This window comes from Bos indicus x Bos taurus, chromosome 13, assembly GCF_003369695.1.
Source record: "Bos indicus x Bos taurus breed Angus x Brahman F1 hybrid chromosome 13, Bos_hybrid_MaternalHap_v2.0, whole genome shotgun sequence".
In the NCBI taxonomy this organism is placed as follows: Eukaryota; Metazoa; Chordata; class Mammalia; order Artiodactyla; family Bovidae; genus Bos; species Bos indicus x Bos taurus.
Genome location: NC_040088.1, coordinates 35,246,876 through 35,265,205, shown reverse-complemented (window position 1 = coordinate 35,265,205; position 18,330 = coordinate 35,246,876). Strand labels below are relative to the sequence as shown.

General features: G+C 40.6%; 2 protein-coding genes across 5 annotated transcripts in view; one reads left to right on the top strand and one right to left on the bottom strand.

Annotated features, from left to right (window-relative positions):
- Window positions 1-328: 328 nt before the first annotated feature.
- On the bottom strand, window positions 329-13,924 carry TRMT6 (tRNA methyltransferase 6). Of its 3 annotated transcripts, XM_027559405.1 has the most exons (11): window positions 13,556-13,924; window positions 10,675-10,802; window positions 8,724-8,833; window positions 8,080-8,171; window positions 7,869-7,952; window positions 7,478-7,602; window positions 6,346-6,704; window positions 5,878-5,963; window positions 5,142-5,244; window positions 4,964-5,050; window positions 339-3,655 (listed from the first exon to the last, which is right to left on the bottom strand). In XM_027559405.1, exons 1-11 carry the CDS (start codon window positions 13,681-13,683, stop codon window positions 3,464-3,466), a joined length of 1,494 nt encoding a protein of 497 aa, XP_027415206.1. In that variant the 5' UTR covers window positions 13,684-13,924; the 3' UTR covers window positions 339-3,463. The 3 variants fall into 3 exon arrangements, with proteins under 3 accessions (XP_027415207.1, XP_027415208.1, XP_027415206.1); XM_027559406.1 differs by lacking the exon at window positions 10,675-10,802 and having other exon boundaries at window positions 329-3,655; window positions 13,556-13,842; XM_027559407.1 differs by lacking the exons at window positions 8,724-8,833; window positions 10,675-10,802 and having other exon boundaries at window positions 329-3,655; window positions 13,556-13,643.
- A 19-nt stretch (window positions 13,925-13,943) lies between these two features.
- Window positions 13,944-18,330, top strand: part of MCM8 (minichromosome maintenance 8 homologous recombination repair factor) — a 46,104-nt gene continuing 41,717 nt past the window's right edge. Inside the window, exons 1-3 of one of the 2 annotated variants that reach the window (XM_027559403.1) lie at window positions 13,944-14,281; window positions 17,125-17,271; window positions 17,551-17,634. In XM_027559403.1, the coding sequence (XP_027415204.1) occupies window positions 17,127-17,271; window positions 17,551-17,634 (229 nt within the window). In that variant the 5' untranslated portion in view covers window positions 13,944-14,281; window positions 17,125-17,126. Of the gene's footprint in view, window positions 14,282-17,066; window positions 17,272-17,550; window positions 17,635-18,330 lie in introns of both variants that reach the window. The other variant, XM_027559404.1, reaches the window with a different exon arrangement.

The following is an 18,330-nucleotide window of genomic DNA, read 5'->3' as shown; positions in this document are numbered from 1 at the left end:
AAAAGACCCTGATGCTGGAAAAGAACAAGGGCAAAAGGAAAAGAGGGCAGCAGAGGATGAGATGGTTAGACAGGATCCACTGACTCAGCAGATGTGGATGCAAACTCTGGGAGATAGTGGGGGACAGGGAAGCCTGGCATGCTGCAGTACATGGACGGGGTTGAAAAAAGTTGGACGTGACTTCGCGACTGGACAACAACAAAATGGTGATTATAGTTAATCATAGTTATATACCTAAAAGTTGTTGAGAGTAAACTTTTTTTAACCCATTACAAAGAATTTTTAATGTCTGCTTATAAAAAAAGTTTAGACTTAGATTTTTATCATCTGGCTTGCTCTGTGCCTGTTTATACACAGTAACTTTATTTCAATAACAAATTACAGCAGACTGTTGGGAGACATTTTAAATAGCAATTAAACTCAACAGCATGTTGTACCAACAATGTACGTAACCCAGTGACATAAGGAACAATATAAACGTGACCAAGCTGACATACAGATGCAGGCAGTGACTACCATCATGACAGCCACCTGGCTGACAGCACAGGTAAGAGACCAAGTCTGAGAAAACATCCTGAATGATAAGGAGACAGATTCCAGCATCCATTTCAGCAGATCCCCATACATGCCCATCATGACATACATACAACCATGGCTTACCCAATGGTAATGATTGTACCAAATCTCTGAGCTCCACTGAACAAGGTTCTGTCTCGTGTACTCCAATTTCAATGATTTTGGTTCCAGCTAACAACTGCATGATCAAACAGATTTAACAATTGAGGAGATACCCAATTCCATTAGAGTTCCTCTTTGGATGCAAGAATAACTCTCATACAGTAGAAAGGATCTACAGAATCTGATGACATGATTCCAAGGAGTGGTATCTGACGACATACTAAGAATATGAAGAGAGTTACAGCAATCCTTCGAACATTCTCTCTAAACTGGATTTTCCTTTCAGGTTTCTGAATTTCTGGTAGAACTGCACAGAAAAGTCTGATAACTTCTAAAAATTTAATGTCCAAGGTGGCAGCTGGGGCCCAGCGGCCTCAGAGCCTGCTCCCGACATGCTTTGGCCAGCCCTGTACAGGCTCTATGATAGTAAAATTTTAATGTCCTTCCCCCACCCCCACAAAAATGGTAATTATGTCACAGGTGGAGGTGTTAGTTAATGCTATGGTGATAATAATTCTGCAATATATGTGTATCAAATCAACACACTAACACATTAAGCTTACAAAATATTATGTCAGTTATAACTCAATAAAGCTGAAAAAAATTGCTTCATACAATTTTAGTACACCTTTAAGCTAAAAAAATCTAATTAACACATTATATTTCCAAGTACCCTAATCAAATGAAGAGTATGATGGACATTATTAATGATTGTCTTTACTTTTTGATGGCCACTCATTAAAGTGCTATTTCGCATAACTCTCCTGGTGACTGGATGTCCAGTAGCCATAGAATTACCCACTTATCTGCTCCAAAGGTGATGTCCATTTTACAAACAAGACACGTGTGATTTGGGTGTCCACACATAAATGTTTCTCAAGTAGTTGGTTATGCTCCAGCAGCACCAGTGTCACCTGGAAACTTAGAAATGTGAATCTTCTGCCCCATCACAGACTTACTTAGAAACTCAGTGCAGCTCATCAATCTGTGTTTTAATAAGCCCACGAGGAGATTCTGGTGCACACTAAATCTTCAAACCACTGAATTAAATCATCAGGACTCAAAGATTAAGTAAATTACATGAATGAGAAAAAGTAATAGATAAACCTGGTGCATTAAGTTCACAACTCCAGGGTAGCTATATGGGCACACAGGGCCTTGGCAGTGCAGACCCCTAGACTGAATTGAATGAGATCGGACTTGAAAACTGGTTGAGTTTCAAGTAGGATATGGTTCTAACAACAGTGACCAGTGGAGACCAACCACTACTGAATCTGTCTGTGCATATATTGTGTTCTCTTTGACCAGACTTGACTGGATGCATGAGGGTGACAACTGTTTTCATGGACATGTTCAGTGAGATCACATGTTCAGTGAATCCATGCCTGGATTGGAGATGCCAATCCACGCATGTTTTCTTACACAGACCATGTGTCACAATCAGCTGAAAGTGAATGAAGGTGGCATCACTAACTGCATCATTAATATAAGTCAGACAGATCATAGAACAAAATGCTTTTGTTCCTTAAAAGCAATTGTTTTAAGAAAGAGGAATCAGAACTGTACTTGTTGGTAATCACCACTGGCCATTTTTAGAACAGTACATGCTATTAGGAAAGAGCAATCTTTTTTTCTTTTTGAGATGCTCCTTGCTGGATGATCCACATCTATTCTATGATGACATTAACAACATACATGATGAACATGTTTAATGAGCAAGACTCAGATTCTCAATGGACAAGAGCCTTGACTTCCTCTAAACATTTTTTCTTGGCTGCAGCAGATGACCAAAATAATTTGATTACACTTTTTTTCAGAGCTTAGAAAGGCTAACCCCCAGTCATGCCAGAGCTCAACAAACCAGCATTAATAATCACCAAAAAAGGCACTTTAAAATACATTTGACAAGGAGTGACACTAATGCAATGAGGACTGGTCTAAGCCCTGCACTAAACTTTGTTATAGTTCATACAGACAGTGCATTCTGTCTCCATGTGCATGTGTGTGTATATAAATATATATATGTGCATATACTAATATTCACATACATGTATCTATCTCCATAAGTCTCTGGGGGGAGAAAAAACCATTTGCTTCCTTTAATAGTACATAAAAATTCTAGTCACTTTATTTGGAACAAAAGAATGAGAGGTTTGGCAAATCAATGCAAAGAAGTACCCTACTACACCTACTGACAAAAACAGCAATAAAATAAATACTCAAGAGTTTTTCCAGGTCATCAACTATTAAAATAGTAAAATATTTTTTAAAAGTTTATTCCATTGAAAGGAAAAGGATGGACATTTTTGGTACTGTAAATCTCACACTCATTCATATTGCTTAGGTTGAAGAGAACGTAATGAAGAGAGGAAATTTCTTCCACAAATTCCTTCTTTATAGTACCCAAGTTTCACTGATGGTGTGTTATTCCACTTAGCTTAACATATAAACAAAACTTTGTATAAATATATTTCTTTGATCTCTAAATTCTCAAGAAATTTGCACAGAGTACTGAAAGGACTTAAAGATTTTTGTGAAATAAACAGAATTGGCCATAAACCAGACCACTGCTTACCCCAGGTTCAGGTATTTCAGCTCAAGGTTTCGACAGTCCAAACCTAGCTATGTCAGAGGTGGACAAAAGGCTTACTTCTCCTTCCTGGGAACAGGTGTATAAACAAGTTCTTATTCTTAGGATATGAAAACACAATTAGTAATGGCATTTAAGGTTTACTTACTAACTGTATAGTGTCTGAGAACAAAAATCAAAGCAATTTTTAAAAGGTTAAGAGTCAGATTCTGGGCATTTCCGTTTTTTAGCTGCTGGCTCTTCAGTCTTGTGAGATTCTAAAGTGCTGGTGCTAGATTTGAGACTGGGGTCTGCTTTAAGGTTGTCCATGGCAACAGTGAAGCCTGAGAGAAGGTACCCTCCACCTCCGCTCATCAGTAGTTTGGGATGACTTCGATCTGGCAAAACCTAATCAAGACAGAAAGACATTCATGTTTCCCTAAGCAGATAAGGCCATGCTAACAATACACATGCCAGAAATCAGAATTTAAATGACACAGATTCTCTTGAAGAGAGAACAAATTAATCAGACCAATTCCTAAGGAGGTCCTTCTTTCGCATAATAGTGCAGATAAAAGTATAGAAATTGATTTGAGTGATTTTCTTTGAAAAATATAAGTGAAATAATTTCTCTTAAACCTGAAGCAAGTTCCTGGAGGTAAAAGGGCAACTGGTTTGTGTAGTGCTCTAGGCCTGGCTTTCTCCCTCTTGGCTCCAGAAAGCTTCATGGTCAACAGCGGAGCTGGGTCCATGGAGAAGTAGCTATTGACATATAGCCAGAGCCTTCCTTCTCCAACACCCTGTTAACTCTTGTCAAAAATTCTTTTCTCCTGTTTCTAGAACTAAATAAGTTGACTACTGTGAAGTGCAAGGTTTTCCAGGTCTGCAGAATGTCCTGGATTAAGTAAGATATCCAGGAAGCAAAGCAGGGCCTGTGACAGTCATGAGGTGCGCCCCCCGCCACGTCTTAGATCTCTAACAGGGAACTGGCTGTTGAGGTGAAGCAACAGAAAGCCTTTAGCTGCTGCTCCTTTAAGATGTGTGCATTTAACAGTCACACATATGGAGGCTATGGGTTATTCCAAGTTGATAGCCGAGCACAGGTACCACAACTGTCCAATACTGCACTCCTCTAGTGGGCAATCTCTGCTCTGGGGTTCCTCATCATCCTGAGACTTTCTCAGAGCAGCACGCAAGCCCTTCCTCCCGCTTTGTCCTCCAACTCTGTCATAGGCATCAGACCGGCACGATGGTCTGGCAACGCTCCCTGCCTAATCCTGCTCCCTCTCTCTTTATCTTTCAAAGGTGTTTCTCCAATCAATCTCTTACACTTCTACCTTTCAGAGAACCTGAACTTACAGACTCCATCAGGAAATCCTGAACACTTGCTGCAAAGACATCCCAGCAAAGAGGAAAGGGTCACCTTCTTGTTAGCTGAGGAATTTTGCTATTATCAGTTATTCACTGTACAGTGCTCTCGAAGCCTTGGGGAAACATTAAGCACAGTTGTCTGCATTTTAAGTGTCTCTGGACTTGAGTTACTATGACATGATAAAAGAAAAAAGGGTCAGGAAAGGTCAGGGCACTTTGAGTTACAGACATGAGACTCTTTCATCTCTGTAGATAGAAATAGGGAGAGCCCCAGCTTTCGGTACTACTGTGCTGGCAACCCAGGAGAGTAGCTCCCAGGGACTGGCTGTAAGAACATGTACGTACCTGGTAATTTCTGAGCCAGGTTTCAGACAGCCTGAGGTTGATGACCCCTCCTCTTTCCCGAAGTTTTGTGTAGCACTCCAACAGAGGCTAAAGGCATAAACAGAGTTCTATAAATAATTATTTTGAGGGCTGCAATGTTTAGATGTAAGAATTCTAGTCCATTCCATGTCAGTATTACCTCTTTATACTGACAGTAGACCACGAATGGCCTTGAAGGAGCCACAAAGTCCAGCAAAGACAGCAGCAGTGGAGTGGGATGGAAACGACTAGCTACAATTAACCTGCAAGAAAATGTTAGACAAATTATTTCTCTATGTCCCAAGGTGGAGCACAGGTTTTGAAATGCATCTAAAATATTCATATATTTATTTGCATGACTCACACAAGGAAGACTTTTAAATATAATATTCTAGAGATCCCAAACGGTAAAATCATGAACTATTACTTTCTAAGAAACACAAATTGGATTATAAACTCTTATGGTGCTTGGCAACTCGAAGTGGAATTTAATGACATTCTTGATTAAAAAAAAAAAATCTGGAAACAAATCCAACATTGTAACACTGGCTTTGTAGATACCCAAATCTACCTCTCCCGTCAGGTTTTCCTTAGCCCTTGCCCTTAGCCAGTATCACATCAACTGGAATGCCCCACCCACTGCAGCTAGTGGGACTGCAAAGCCCCATCTGATCATGTGCTATCATTGGAGAAATTTCAATTTCTTTTAAAACTCTGAAATCAGCATAATCAATTTCCCACCCCTGCCAGATGCAGTCTCCTTTCTTTACAAATCCAAGACAGAATCATCATGCTTGTCCCCGCTACAACCAAAGCAGATAAGCAGAGAGTGCTAATCTGCCTGAAGCAGAGCCCTTGAACACCAAGACATCGCCTGTGATCTTTCATCAACGCACCCATCTGCGTTTCTTTCACTCAGCAGAGCAGCAGCCTCTAAATGTCTTTTCTTCTGCTCTTCTTGTCTCCTCTGCTTTTCCTGAATCTTCAAGAAGAAAAATAAGAAACCAACATGCTGAGTCAGGTTTTTGGAAATACTGGTCTATCCAAACATTTTAACAATAATTATCAACTTGAACTAAAGCAACAGAGGGAGATCATTTATAGGGAAGTTGAAAACACATAAGATCCCTGCTGTTATAAAACCATCATGGAGCTACCTATATAATGCTTCTGTATCCTAAAGTTCCATCCCAAAGATGAAATCACACATGTATACACTCACACACACTCTTTCTCTGTTTTGATATTTATTATCTTGGGAGCTGATGCTCTTAAAGTCAAATCAAATCTCAAGGCTTACATGAAGTTAACTGAAGCCTTGGGGAAAGCATTATGAGGGTAGTGGGAACTCTTAACATTCTTACATAATCCTTTTTACTTCCACTCTCTTTAGGCTCCTTATAGTCTGGATCTTGAGAGACAATTTCCATTCTTTCTTGTTCTTCTGGGTGATTGCTCTCTGGGGCCTCTGCTATGCTATCTTCATTCTCTTGTTCAGAAGTCTGTTTTTCCTCCAGTGTGCCATTACTTTCTTCAACTGAAGCAATGTCTTTTGGCTCTGAAGACAACATCTCGGCAGAAAATGTACCATTTAAGAGACTGTCCACTTTGTTGAGGGGGAATTCATAAAGACCACTGAGGAAAGATTTTGGAAAACCAAAACATGCTGTTGCTGCCCGAACAGGTCCACCTCCAGGATAAAGCTGAATAATGGAGCCAAAACCTGAAAAAATAAAAGAAACAGACATCTGCTTAATGGAGACAACTTGACTATGCTACCCTCAGGGTATGCCATGTTATGGAGACTGAAAGTTTCTCTGCTTTATGTTGTTCAGAGGTTGAAGATGATGCAGCTCCTCAGGGAGGTCCATCTGGACTCTATGTATCTTCCCAATGGAGGCAACACAATTCCAAACAGGTACACAGGAAGTCTTAAAGAAGTATACCCCCATTGACACTACAGTAAAACCCTGCGCGCCTGCGAATTTGTATGTAACATGATTGGCGACTGGCTCTCAGCTTCTCTCTGGGCCAATCTTTAAACAGGCCGTTAAAAGTTCTTATCTTCAACAGGGTCAGAGAAAGGGTAGGCAAATCAGGCTGTGTTGTTTTCTTCTAGGACAGGATACATACCTAGTATTCTTCCCACCCTATTCCCTCCCCTCAATTCAGGCCAATAAAATGAGCACCAGTTACCCAAGAGTTTACTGAAATTGAAATCACTGTCCTGAAGTCCTAGCCGGTCACAGGCTTCAGAACCACCCCCACTGACATGGAAGCTGGAAAGGACACTGCCACTGGGGATGCCAACACAGCTCAGGCTGGGAGATGTGGACTGTGGAGGAAGCTCCCAGAGACTGGAGCTGTGCAGGCACACCCAAGTCATTTCATTAACTTCCAGTAACTCAACCTCACTTTCCATGAGTTTGAATTTTTTAGACCCCTCTACTCAAATCATGGTAGGCTTTTAATGAACATCAAAACATTAAATCTTACCTCCCATTCGTTCCATCATCGCACCCAGCACCAAGCCTGCACACGTCTCCATCACAATCATTTTATTGCCAGCACGGATATTTCCCAATGTCAACATCTGGGCGAGTGTATCGTATCTCATGTGGCTAAGGAAAAAAGAATAATGTATTCATTTTTAGCTAAGCAAAGTCTTCTATTTTAACCATCATTTTTCAAGTTTTGTTTGTTTCATAAAAATGATGTTGATAAGATTATTGATTGCTTTGGAGGCAACAGTAAAAAAGGACTTACAATTTATGAAGTAGGAGGATACTTTATGCAGATGAGCAAGATTTTCATTTTATTTAAAATCATGACTTTCTTAAAGATATATTTTCCCCCAATTATACTTTTGAAAGGAAACAAAGCGTACTTAATTTTTCCAGGTTCTCTTGCATAATACATAACTGAAAGAATGCGGGTGGACGGCTTCACAACAGTAATCATGGCTTCATATCTGGAGGAAGAAAAACAGAACATTAATTTTAAAAAGCTAGTTTAAAAATATTTTATTTAAATAATACATTTTATAAATCTATAAAAATATTTTGTATTTTCATCCTTTTAAAAGCATAATTACTTACTTCTTTTTCTTCTTTTTTATATATTTATCTTGAGCAAATTCTGTCTTGTCTCGGAATGTTGTACTATTTTCAATTAATTGCTGAACTATTTCCTATAAGAAAAGGAGCAAGCAGATTTCCTGAAACTTTATTTTCATAGCACAGATAACTTCAAAGGTTTCTTACCACAGAGTGTATCCAAAAGTCTGATTCTCCAGGCCCTTTTCCACAGAAGTCCAAATGGATGAACTTAGTATTTTTATACTCTATCCAGAATTTGTATTAAAATATTAGTACCTTATAACTCCATTTAAATCAAAGTAAAAGAACAGACATATACAATTTAGGGAGAAAAGAGGTAATGTACACTGTCAGTCCTGAAGACACTGGCTGAAAACATTATTGAAAATGAACAAAGTCAAGCTCTAAGATGCAGTAAGTTATCAAATTCCCTTTTGTTAACAATATTAGTAATGTCATTCACTTACATTCTTGTGTTTAAGAAACAAAATCTTTGACACACTGAATTGCATAAACACTTCAAGCTATTTTTAATAGAAATGTACTGTATTTTTACATCTTACCTTAGGAAAAGTCTGCTTTAAAAAGCAACCAATTTCCTAAATAAAAAATGAAAACGAAACAAAAAATTCTTTGAATTTTACCTCGCCTTTAATGCCTTTGTCCTTTAAAGCTTTTATGTCCTCTTGAGTAAGTTTCTGAGATTTTCCATCATCAATTATATTTCGATTATCAGTGCCCGCTTCTTTGGTTTCTAAGGAAGAAAATTGCTCTATGACATATATGATCTGAAATTATTTAAAAATCTTTCTTCTTCTAAGTTTATATGTATATCCAGCCCGTCGGCCACTTAAATTTGGCCTTTCAGTTCTACTTCTTTTGTTGTTCAGTTGCTAAGTCATGTCAGACTCTTTGTGACCGCATGGACTGTACTCACCAGGTTCCTCTGTCCTCTACTATCTCCCAGAGTTTGCTCAAATCCATGTCCATTGAGTCCGTGATGCTAACCGTCTCATCCTGTGCTGCCCTCTTCTTTTGCCTTCAATCTTTCTCAGCATCGGGGTCTTTTCCAATGAATTCCACTGCCCCCACCCCAATCCACTACCCTTTCTTGTCACAACTAGCCCAAGCCTCTCATTCATATTCTTGCTTCCACTCTTGCCCCCTAACAATCCACCTGGACAGCAGAGTTCTTTTTAAAATGCAAACTGGCTCATCTATTCCAACGCACAAAACCACACAGTGACTTCCTGTAGCAATTTAAAGGCGACCCGCAAGGTTACACATGATTTGGTACCCGGCTACTTTTCAGGTCTCATTTCTCAAGCCCTGTACTCAGCCACTCCACTTCCTCATGTTCCTCAGACACAGCAGGGTGGTTACAATGCGGGAATTTGGCATTTGCTGCTCCCTCCACCTGGAATGCTCTTGCAACGTTTCCAAGTGGGTGGATCCTCTTTACATCACTCAGGGCTGAGCTTACCATCTTAGCCAAGTCTTATCTCATTCAATCAGCCTTCAGTACACCTCCCTGCTCCACCATCTGCGTAGCACACATCACCACCTGAAATTATGCTGTTTGCTTGTCTATTTGATTATTTTTGGCATTTCCCACTGCTAAGTGGGCATCCCTGATGGCTCAGATGGTAAGGAATCTGCCCTCAATGTGGGAGATCCAGGTTCAATCCCTGGGTTGGGAAGATCTTCTGCAGGAAGAAATGGCAACTCACTATAGTATTCTTACCTGGAGAATTCCACAGTCCATAGGGTTGCAAAGAGTCAGACACGACTGAATGACTAACACTTCCACTGCTAAATAAATTTTATGGGATGGTCTATCTAACAAACTGCTGTAACTGCAGTGCTTAATCATGCCTGGAATGTATTTGATGGTTAATAAAAATATGAATATTTGTATCTAATATTTAATAAATATTTAGTAAAGTGGTTTGAATCAGAATTTCATTAGTATTTTAATTATTTAATAATTTTATTCATAAAATATTTTAAGTATACTTATTTTAATAAAAATTTAAGGATTCAATTTAATGATAATACTAAACCCATGAGGCTGTTACAACTTCCTATGTGTCATATGATTGAATACTCACTATAGCTTGGTCATTAAGCATGTGTTATGGTCCTATTTTACAGATAAACCTTAGAGAAACCAAATAACTGGCTCAAGGTTACCAGGTAAGTGATGAAGCTGGAACTTAAACCTAGTCAGTTGAATTAAAAACCCGACATCTTATCCTCTTCCCTATATGCTATCTACCTCAAAAGTCGGTAACTTCTAGACACCAACAGGGCTCTACACCTGTTCTTACACTGAAGTTGCAAGGATTCATGGGATTAAATATCTGGCCCACGGTCAGAGGGCTGGTTAATGATGGGCTGGAGTTAGAACCCAGGATATCTCAAAGCCAAAACCAAACCCTAATTCATTCTACTGAGCTACAGTTCTCAGATTGTGAGTTCAGATTCCTTTGGGAACAGCCTGGGCTAGCATTTCAGAATTAATTCAGGTTGACAGGTTTCTGACTGGACAGCTCAAGAGCATCTATTTTATTCATCCTAAGTAGTATAGTGCACCTGAAGTAGGCTCTTCCTTCTTCTTCTTAGGCTGAAGGCTTCCTCCATTGGTCACTTCAAATGTGGTTCCATAACTATGGCCAATGATGTTATCCAGATAGAACCACTGTTTTTCAAAAGTTACTTTCCTGGGGGGAAAAATGCAATCAATAAGCTGAATCTCATCTGCACTCAATTTAGGAAAGATATATTTGACCTAGTTTACTTCATAATCACTCTCCCTAAAGGATAATTGGCAGCACTATCTCTGACCATGAACTGACAAATGAATGAAAGAGAACCGGGCTACGGGCAGATAGATAAAATTAATAAACAAGGCACAAAAACAAAGAATTTGGAATGAGAAACAGGGACAGAAGACATTATTTTTTCCGAGGCATTGGTCTGGCTCCAATTTGCACTGACAAGATGTCCAAATTTGCATATTTCAGATTTCCTGAGTAGCATAAAGTGTTGCCAAGATTGCCGTGCCACTAACACACATACTGTGACACCTCCTGAACACAAGAAAACCTCAAAACTGAACAGTCATTGAGATGACACGGATTTAACAAATTCCCTGGCCTAAATGGCCATTTTCTTTGAAAATTATCCAGTAAAACCAAATGGTATTTGCCTGTAAACATTACTGACAATTCACACATTTGTAAGTGATGCCTAACACTGACAACGCTCTACTGAGGCCCTGGCAATTTTAGCTTTTCCCACTACCCAGATTTTGCTTTCCAGGTGGCACTAGTAGTAAACCCACCCTGCCAATGCAGGAGACTTAAGAGACACCGGTTTCATCCCTAGGTGGGGAAGATCCCCTAGAGAAGGAAATGGCACCCTACTCCAGTATTCTTGCCTGGAGAATCCCACGGACAGAGGAGCCTGGCAGGGTACAGTCCATAGGGTTGCAAAGAGTCGGACATGACTGAAGCACAGCACAATTTAAAAAGGAAATCCCACAAAAGCCAAAAAAAACTTTCCTTTCAAAAGAAGAGAAATAACACCTGCTGAGTGTTGATCAGAGGTTAGGTAGTATGTATCAGATGGTTCACACTTTTTGATTTAATTCTCAATTTAGTCATCCTGGACATAGCTCTTTCCAGATGAGCAATCTTGAAGCTCAGGAAAAGTGTCTTGCCCAAAATGCAGTTACATAGTAGGAGCTGGGATTTAAATCCAAGTCTGCCTGAACCCAAAGCCTGGTTCTTTCCACTACATAACACAGTCTACTCAACAAAGAACCAATGGATCTCAGGAAGTCTGTTTAGCTTCAGGACACTGCCCACACCGATAGAACTCTGAATTCTGAAAGACGTGTACTGACTAGTTTTTGTGCCCCATCCCACACCTTCTCTTTCTGTGTGCCCTGAGAGGCTGACCACAACAGAATCAGATGGCACCACATCACCCCGGCCAAAGGCTTCCCATCATTCTAGACCCCTGGATGCATCACAAGTCTCTACTGGTGCTCTAGACCTTTTCATAACTCTGTATGTGTATGTGTCCATCTTCATTAAGTCTCCTCACTAGAATCATCTGAGTGAATTTCTCCAAGATCCTAAGTGAATCAGACAGGGCCAATTCATGTTCTTTGCTGGGTCCTCAGTGACTGACACATAATAAACACTCAAAATATTTGTGGACATGAATCCCCTCAGAGAAGCTGAAACTCAGCTCAGACTAGATTGTGCACCATCCCCTGCCTCATCCTTTGAGTAGTTCAGTGCTTGTGAAATACTGGTTCTGAGCTGGGTTGGGTTTACCCTCTGGCAGCTGATCTGATATGCAAAGAAGTCACTCAAAGTCACTCAAACTGACCGGCCTGACAGGAGGTCGCTGTCAGGAAAGTGGGACCTAGTCAGAAGGACATGGGCAAGAGTGAGACGCGCAGAGTCTGCTCACAGAGCCAGGATTGCTTCTGCCCAACCAGATGAGTGCAGCCCTGTGGAAAAAGTGAAGGGACAGTCTGCCCTGGTATGCAGTTGAGCTCAGAATCATTTTCTAAATAAAATGGAAACTAATGCTATGCTTCTGCCAAGAAAACTGATAAAAAGTGTTTCAAAGTATGTGTCTTAAGAATACTTTTTAGAAATAAAGATGTTGCTGTCTGTCTCCTTGGGAATGAAAAGCCTAGTCTAAAAGAGTATGTTTTTAAGACCCACATTCGAACAACCACATCTTGTGATAAAGCAACTTAAAAGGACAATACGAGAAAGAAAAACCAAAGGTTCACCTGTATAGTCGTTATACAGCTGTGTTAACTGTGGAATCATTCATCAAACTTATAACCTAAGGACTTTGCTGTACTGCTATATTTAAATTTAAAAGCTTAATTAATATAAGCATTTTATAGAAATAATGTACTTGGAAGCAAGCACACATTTCTAATCAGAAAATCTGGGAGGGTAAAAGTTGTTGGTTTCAAGAACACAAAATAGGGATGAGGGGGTTCTGGGAGGCAAGGATGAGATCAGAGGGTGAAGGGTGGGTTCTGTGAGAAGACAAGAGAGAAGAACCCAACATTTGAGGAAAGAACCCCAGGATGTGGGAAGTGGGGTGGGGGGAGGGGGGAAAGGAGGGGCTTGCTGAAGAGGGGCGGGGCACACGAGCGAGGGCCAAGAATGGGGAAAGGACTCTGGAAAGATTAAGTAAGATACTTAACATAGAGGACCAGGAATAAGGTCACGGCTCTGTTGGAAGACAGGAGGCGTGAGGGTGATCCCGAGGGCCAAGGATGGGATCCTGGGGGCTAAGTCCTCAGTGGAAAGATCCGAGAGGAGATAACGAGGGAGAAGATAGAGAATCCAGAGAACCAAGAAAGGGACCCCGGTGAGAGAGTATGTCTAGAAGGTGGCGGCGGAGAACTCCTAAGGCCAGAGACCTGACTTACTTTCTCCGCTGGACTTGCACTGCTTTAAACACATCTTCCCGTTTCAGCACCACGAAGTCGCCGTCGCGGATGCAGTGATTCCCGGGATACTGTGGCTGTGGGCCTGGTTGATCCTCAGAGCTCTCCATGATGTTCAGAGGGTCTCTGCTCCGCAGCGTCCCTCCAGTTCCTCGCGCTCCGACCCTGGGGCTAGGCCGTTGCCGCCCGCAGGTTCACCTCCAAAAACCTAAGGGGACGCAAAGCCTCCGACCGGCACCGCCCCCACGTGCTGCGTGCCGCTTCCGCTTTCCGGTCGGAACCTCGGGAGGGCTTCCGGTAGCCTCGCGGCTTCCGTCTGGCTAATCTCCTTGATTGGCTGTCCTCCATCCCGCCCCTCACATCTCGGCGCGGCTTCGGGTGGAAGTTGCGTCACAGAAGCGCCAAAAAAGAACTAGGGAAAGTTTGGTTTGCATCGCTGTTGTGGCTGCCTACTGTAGACGTTTTCTGGCTAACCTATGCGGTCTAGGTGGAGAAGTTGAGGTCCTCGAGCCGCTACAACAGACAAGACTCGGTCCTGAGCCGGAACGTCAGGAGAGCTAAGCGTGAAAAGTCTGCGAGGCTTGGGTAGAGTCACCTGAGGAGCTCGCACCGCGAAGTCTCTTCTCACCTCGCCTTGCCTTCCCACTAGAGGAAGCGAGAGTCAGCCGAGCAGTGAATTGAGTGTTTTGGGACCTCTGTCTTTTGCAAGTAAGAGCTTAGTCTTGAGGAGACGTAAGTGAAGTGGCGTATATAACCAAGCATAGCAGCCCGACAGTGGGTTTTACTCATTCTCCAGACCTACCTCTTGGATTTGTGTTGGAATTTTTACTAGTTATTCTCACCATATTACCTCATTTGTAAAAGACGCGGCAGGTAGCGTTTGGAAGCAGCGCTTCAGCTTAAGAATGGCAGAGATGAAGTTTCAGCCCAGTACTGTCACCAGACAACTTTGATCTTAATCAGTTCGCTTATTTCCTGTGGTCTAAATTTTTAAAATATATGACGTGGTCTATATATTATCAAAGCCCTATTAGTTCCTTAACATCATGAACTTATTAACTTATTTATTAATTAAATGCTTTAAATAAAGATGCGGATAGGCTGTTTTGGAATGAATTGCCCTACAGTCTGCTGCTGCTGCTAAGTTGCTTCAGTCATATCCGACTCTGTGCGACCCCATAGACGGCAGGTCACCAGGCTCCCCCGTCCCTGGGACTCTCCAGGCAAGAACACTGGAGTGGGTTGCCATTTCCTTCTCCAATGCATGAAAGCGAAAAGTGAAAATGAAGTCGCTCAGTCGTGTCGGACTCTTTGAGACCCCATGGACTGCAGCCCACGAGGCTCCTCCGCCCATGGGATTTTCCAGGCAAGAGTACTGGAGTGGGGTGGCATTGCCTTCTCCGGCCCTACAGTCTATGTTATGATAAATTCTTATTTTTATCCTTAAGATAGGAACTTTTTTAAATTGAAGTGTAGTTGATTTATAATGTTAGATTCACGTGTACAATATAATGTTTAAATTTTTATAGATTATACTTTACTTAAAGTTATACTTCAGGGAATACCTTGGGCTAAGTGCTTCCACCGCAGGGGGCACAGGTTCCATCCTTGGTCAGGAAACTAAGATCCTGCATGCGGTGCAGCCAAAAAACAAAAAAAACAAAAACGTAAAGAAAAGAAAATCCCAATCATAAAGTTATTATGAAATTGAAATATTGGCTCTATTCCCTGTTGTGTGCATTGCATTTTTTTCAGTTACTTAATACCTAGTAGTTTGTACCTCTTAATCTCCTTTACCGATTCCACCCACACCCCTCTCTACTAGTTTTTAAACATTAAAAATGTTTTTATTTATGGCTGTGTTGGGTCTTCCTTGTGGTGCCCTGGCTTCTCAATAAAGTGACTTCTCTTGTTACAAAGCACAGGCTCCAGGGCTCCTCCGCCTCAGTATTTTCCCAGCTGGAGCTCAGTAATTTGTGGCAAAGGGGCTTAGTTGCCCCAAAGGCATGTGGCTGCAAATTCCTAACCACTGGATCACCAGGGAAGTCTTTGTTTTATTTTTTAGATTCCACTTATAAGTGAAAATATACAGTACCTTTCTCTGACTGACTTCATTAAGCATAAAACTATCCAGCTCTATCTATTTTGTTGCACATGGCAGAGTTTGTTTTTCATAGTTGAGTAATGTTTCATGGTGTGTGTGTATGTGTGTACATACCACATCTTTATCCATTCAATTTAGGTTGCTTCCATATCTTAGCTGTTGTAAATAATGTGTCTGTGAATGTTGGGGTGAATACCTTTTTAAATTAGTGGTTTTGTTTTCTTCCTGTACTCTGGAGTGAAATTGCTGAATCATATGGTGGTTCTATTTTTAATTTCTTGAGAAAGCTCCACACTATTTTCTATAGTTGCTACACCAATTTACATTCCTACCAACAGTGTAGTAAGGTTCCCTTTTCTCCACATCCTCCCCAACATAAATTTGTTGTGTTTTTGACAATAGCCATTGACAGGTGTTAAGTGACAGCTCATTGTAGTTTTTGATTTGTGGCGTGGCAAAGCTGTGACAAACCTAGACAGCGTATTATAAAGCAGAGACATTACTTTGCTGAAAAAGGTCCTTATAGTCAAAGCTATGATTTTTCCCAGTGGATGGATGTGAGAGTTGGATCATAAAGAAGGCTTAGCAGTCGAAGAATTGATGCTTTTGAACTGTGGTGATGGAGAAGACTCTTGAGAGTCCCTTGAACAGCAGGGAGATCAAATCAGTTAATCCTAAAGTAAACCAGTCCTGAATATTCATTGGAAGGACTGATGCTAAAGCTGAAGCTCTAATACTTTGGCTACCTGATGCGAAGAACTGAATCACTGAAAAAGACCCTAATGCTGAGAAAGATTGAGATGGTTGAATGGTATCACCAACTCAATGAACATGAATTTGAGCAAGCTCCAGAATATGGAGATGAGGAAGCCTGGTGTGCTGCAGTTCATGGGGTCGCAAAGAGTTGGACACGACTGAGTGAACAACAACAAATGACCAAAATAAAAGTTAATTAACTAAAAAAAGAATATCCATGTGTCTCTAATAAAAGTGGATAGAACACTGCTGGACTGACTGTAAGGAGCTGTGATGATGTATTTCTAAAGTCACAGGTCAAGATAATGTTCAGCTAGTGCTGCCCTGTAGTAAGTCTCACAACAGTACAAAGTTATTTTAGAGTTAATTACCTCTTGTTTTCACTTCTATTGTGGGAATTCCTTGAAAGCAATTATGGTACCTTATTTTTATCATGGGATAAAATCATTTTAATCATTCAATATACTTGTTTAAACATCTGTGGTATGCCTTAAAAAGAGGTGAGGATTAGAAGAGTAACTGCAGAGTGTTTGGAGTTTGTACCATTCTGTGCAACATCACAAGCCTGTTTGCTGGTCTCAAACTAGAGTATATATTAATTTTTGCTTATTTACTGTGTTAATACATTTTTAGGAATACGGTTTCCCCTACAGTTTTGATGAGGACTTTCCTATTCTCTATCTTTTGAAAGACATGAATGGAAAGTACAGAGGCAGAGGATTTGGACAAGGAAGATTTCAAAGCTGGAAAAGTGGAAGAGGTGGTAGGGGCTTCTCAGGAAAATGGAGAGAAAGAGAGCACAGACCTGACCTGAATAAAGCCACAGGAAAACATCCTGGTAGGAGAGGCCAACAGTAGTTCAATTTTTTTTTTTTCTTCCATGAAGGAATCTGTTCATGCCTGTTGTGAAAAGCAGTTTAATTCAAATTTGTCTGTCTTTTATTTGATGTTACCCTTAAAGGTAACATTTGGATGTTAATATCCAAAATTAGTGAAACCTGTAATTTAGATATTTGTTAATAACATGTCAGTATCTCATTAAAAGGGGAAGCAAATTAGAAAAAAATGTTTCTATTAACCCAGTATTCTGTTTTTGTGGGTTTTTTTGCTTTTTCAGAACAAACCCCACAGTCTTTGCTACTACAGTCAACATTGGATCACTTCATACCATATAAAGGCTGGAAGCTTTATTTCTCTGAAGGTAGAGTTTAAAGTGCTAAAGTACTATAAGTCTTATTTTCTTAACTTTCTTTAGATGCTACATCTCAAATTACTATAATTTATTCTGCTTACATATATATATATGTGTGTATATATATTTATATATATACCTCCATCTCCTTTTCTTTAATCTTGATTCACCCAAACAAATTATGTTTCAGGAGCATTATTTTTCATTTTTGTATCAGAAAAACAAACCCACACTAGTTATTTCAAAAAGAGGATTTAATACAGGGAATTGGGTATACAGACAGAGGATTAAAAGAACAAAAAGGGAACATTAAGGTAAACTAGATAGTATTAACTCTGGAAAACAGCAACTAACCTTTTGACTGAGGAAACAAAAGATAAATAGTGCTGAAGTTGGACTTCCTGGTTGTCTTAGCAGTAAAGAATCCACCTGCTGATGGATGAGATGTGGGTTTGATCCCTGGGTGGTGAAGATCCCCTGGAGAAGGAAATGGCAACCCACTCCAGTATTCTTGACAGAATAATCCCATGGACAGAGGAGCCTTATGGGCTACAGTCCACGGGGTTGCAAAAAGTTGGACGCAACTGAGCACACGTGCACACTGAGGTTCCAGAACCTAAGAATTCAAAGGAGGAGCCACGGCGTAGCTGCAGTTTCAGCCTTAGAGGGACACCCTACAAACCTGTATTTGGACCTCTGCAAAAT

What these genes read in the sequence shown, in the direction of transcription:
- TRMT6 (XM_027559405.1), bottom strand. Translation starts at nt 13,683, where the DNA reads ATGGAGAGCTCTGAGGATCAACCAGGCCCACAGCCACAGTATCCCGGG. An exon ending in ATAAAAAAGAAGAAAAAGAA is followed by an intron (nt 7,953 to 8,079) that starts GTAAGTAATTAT and finishes TTCTTCCTCCAG; the next exon opens with ATATGAAGCCATGATTACTG. An exon ending in AGTGAAAGAAACGCAGATGG is followed by an intron (nt 5,245 to 5,877) that starts GTGCGTTGATGA and finishes ATTTTCTTGCAG; the next exon opens with GTTAATTGTAGCTAGTCGTT.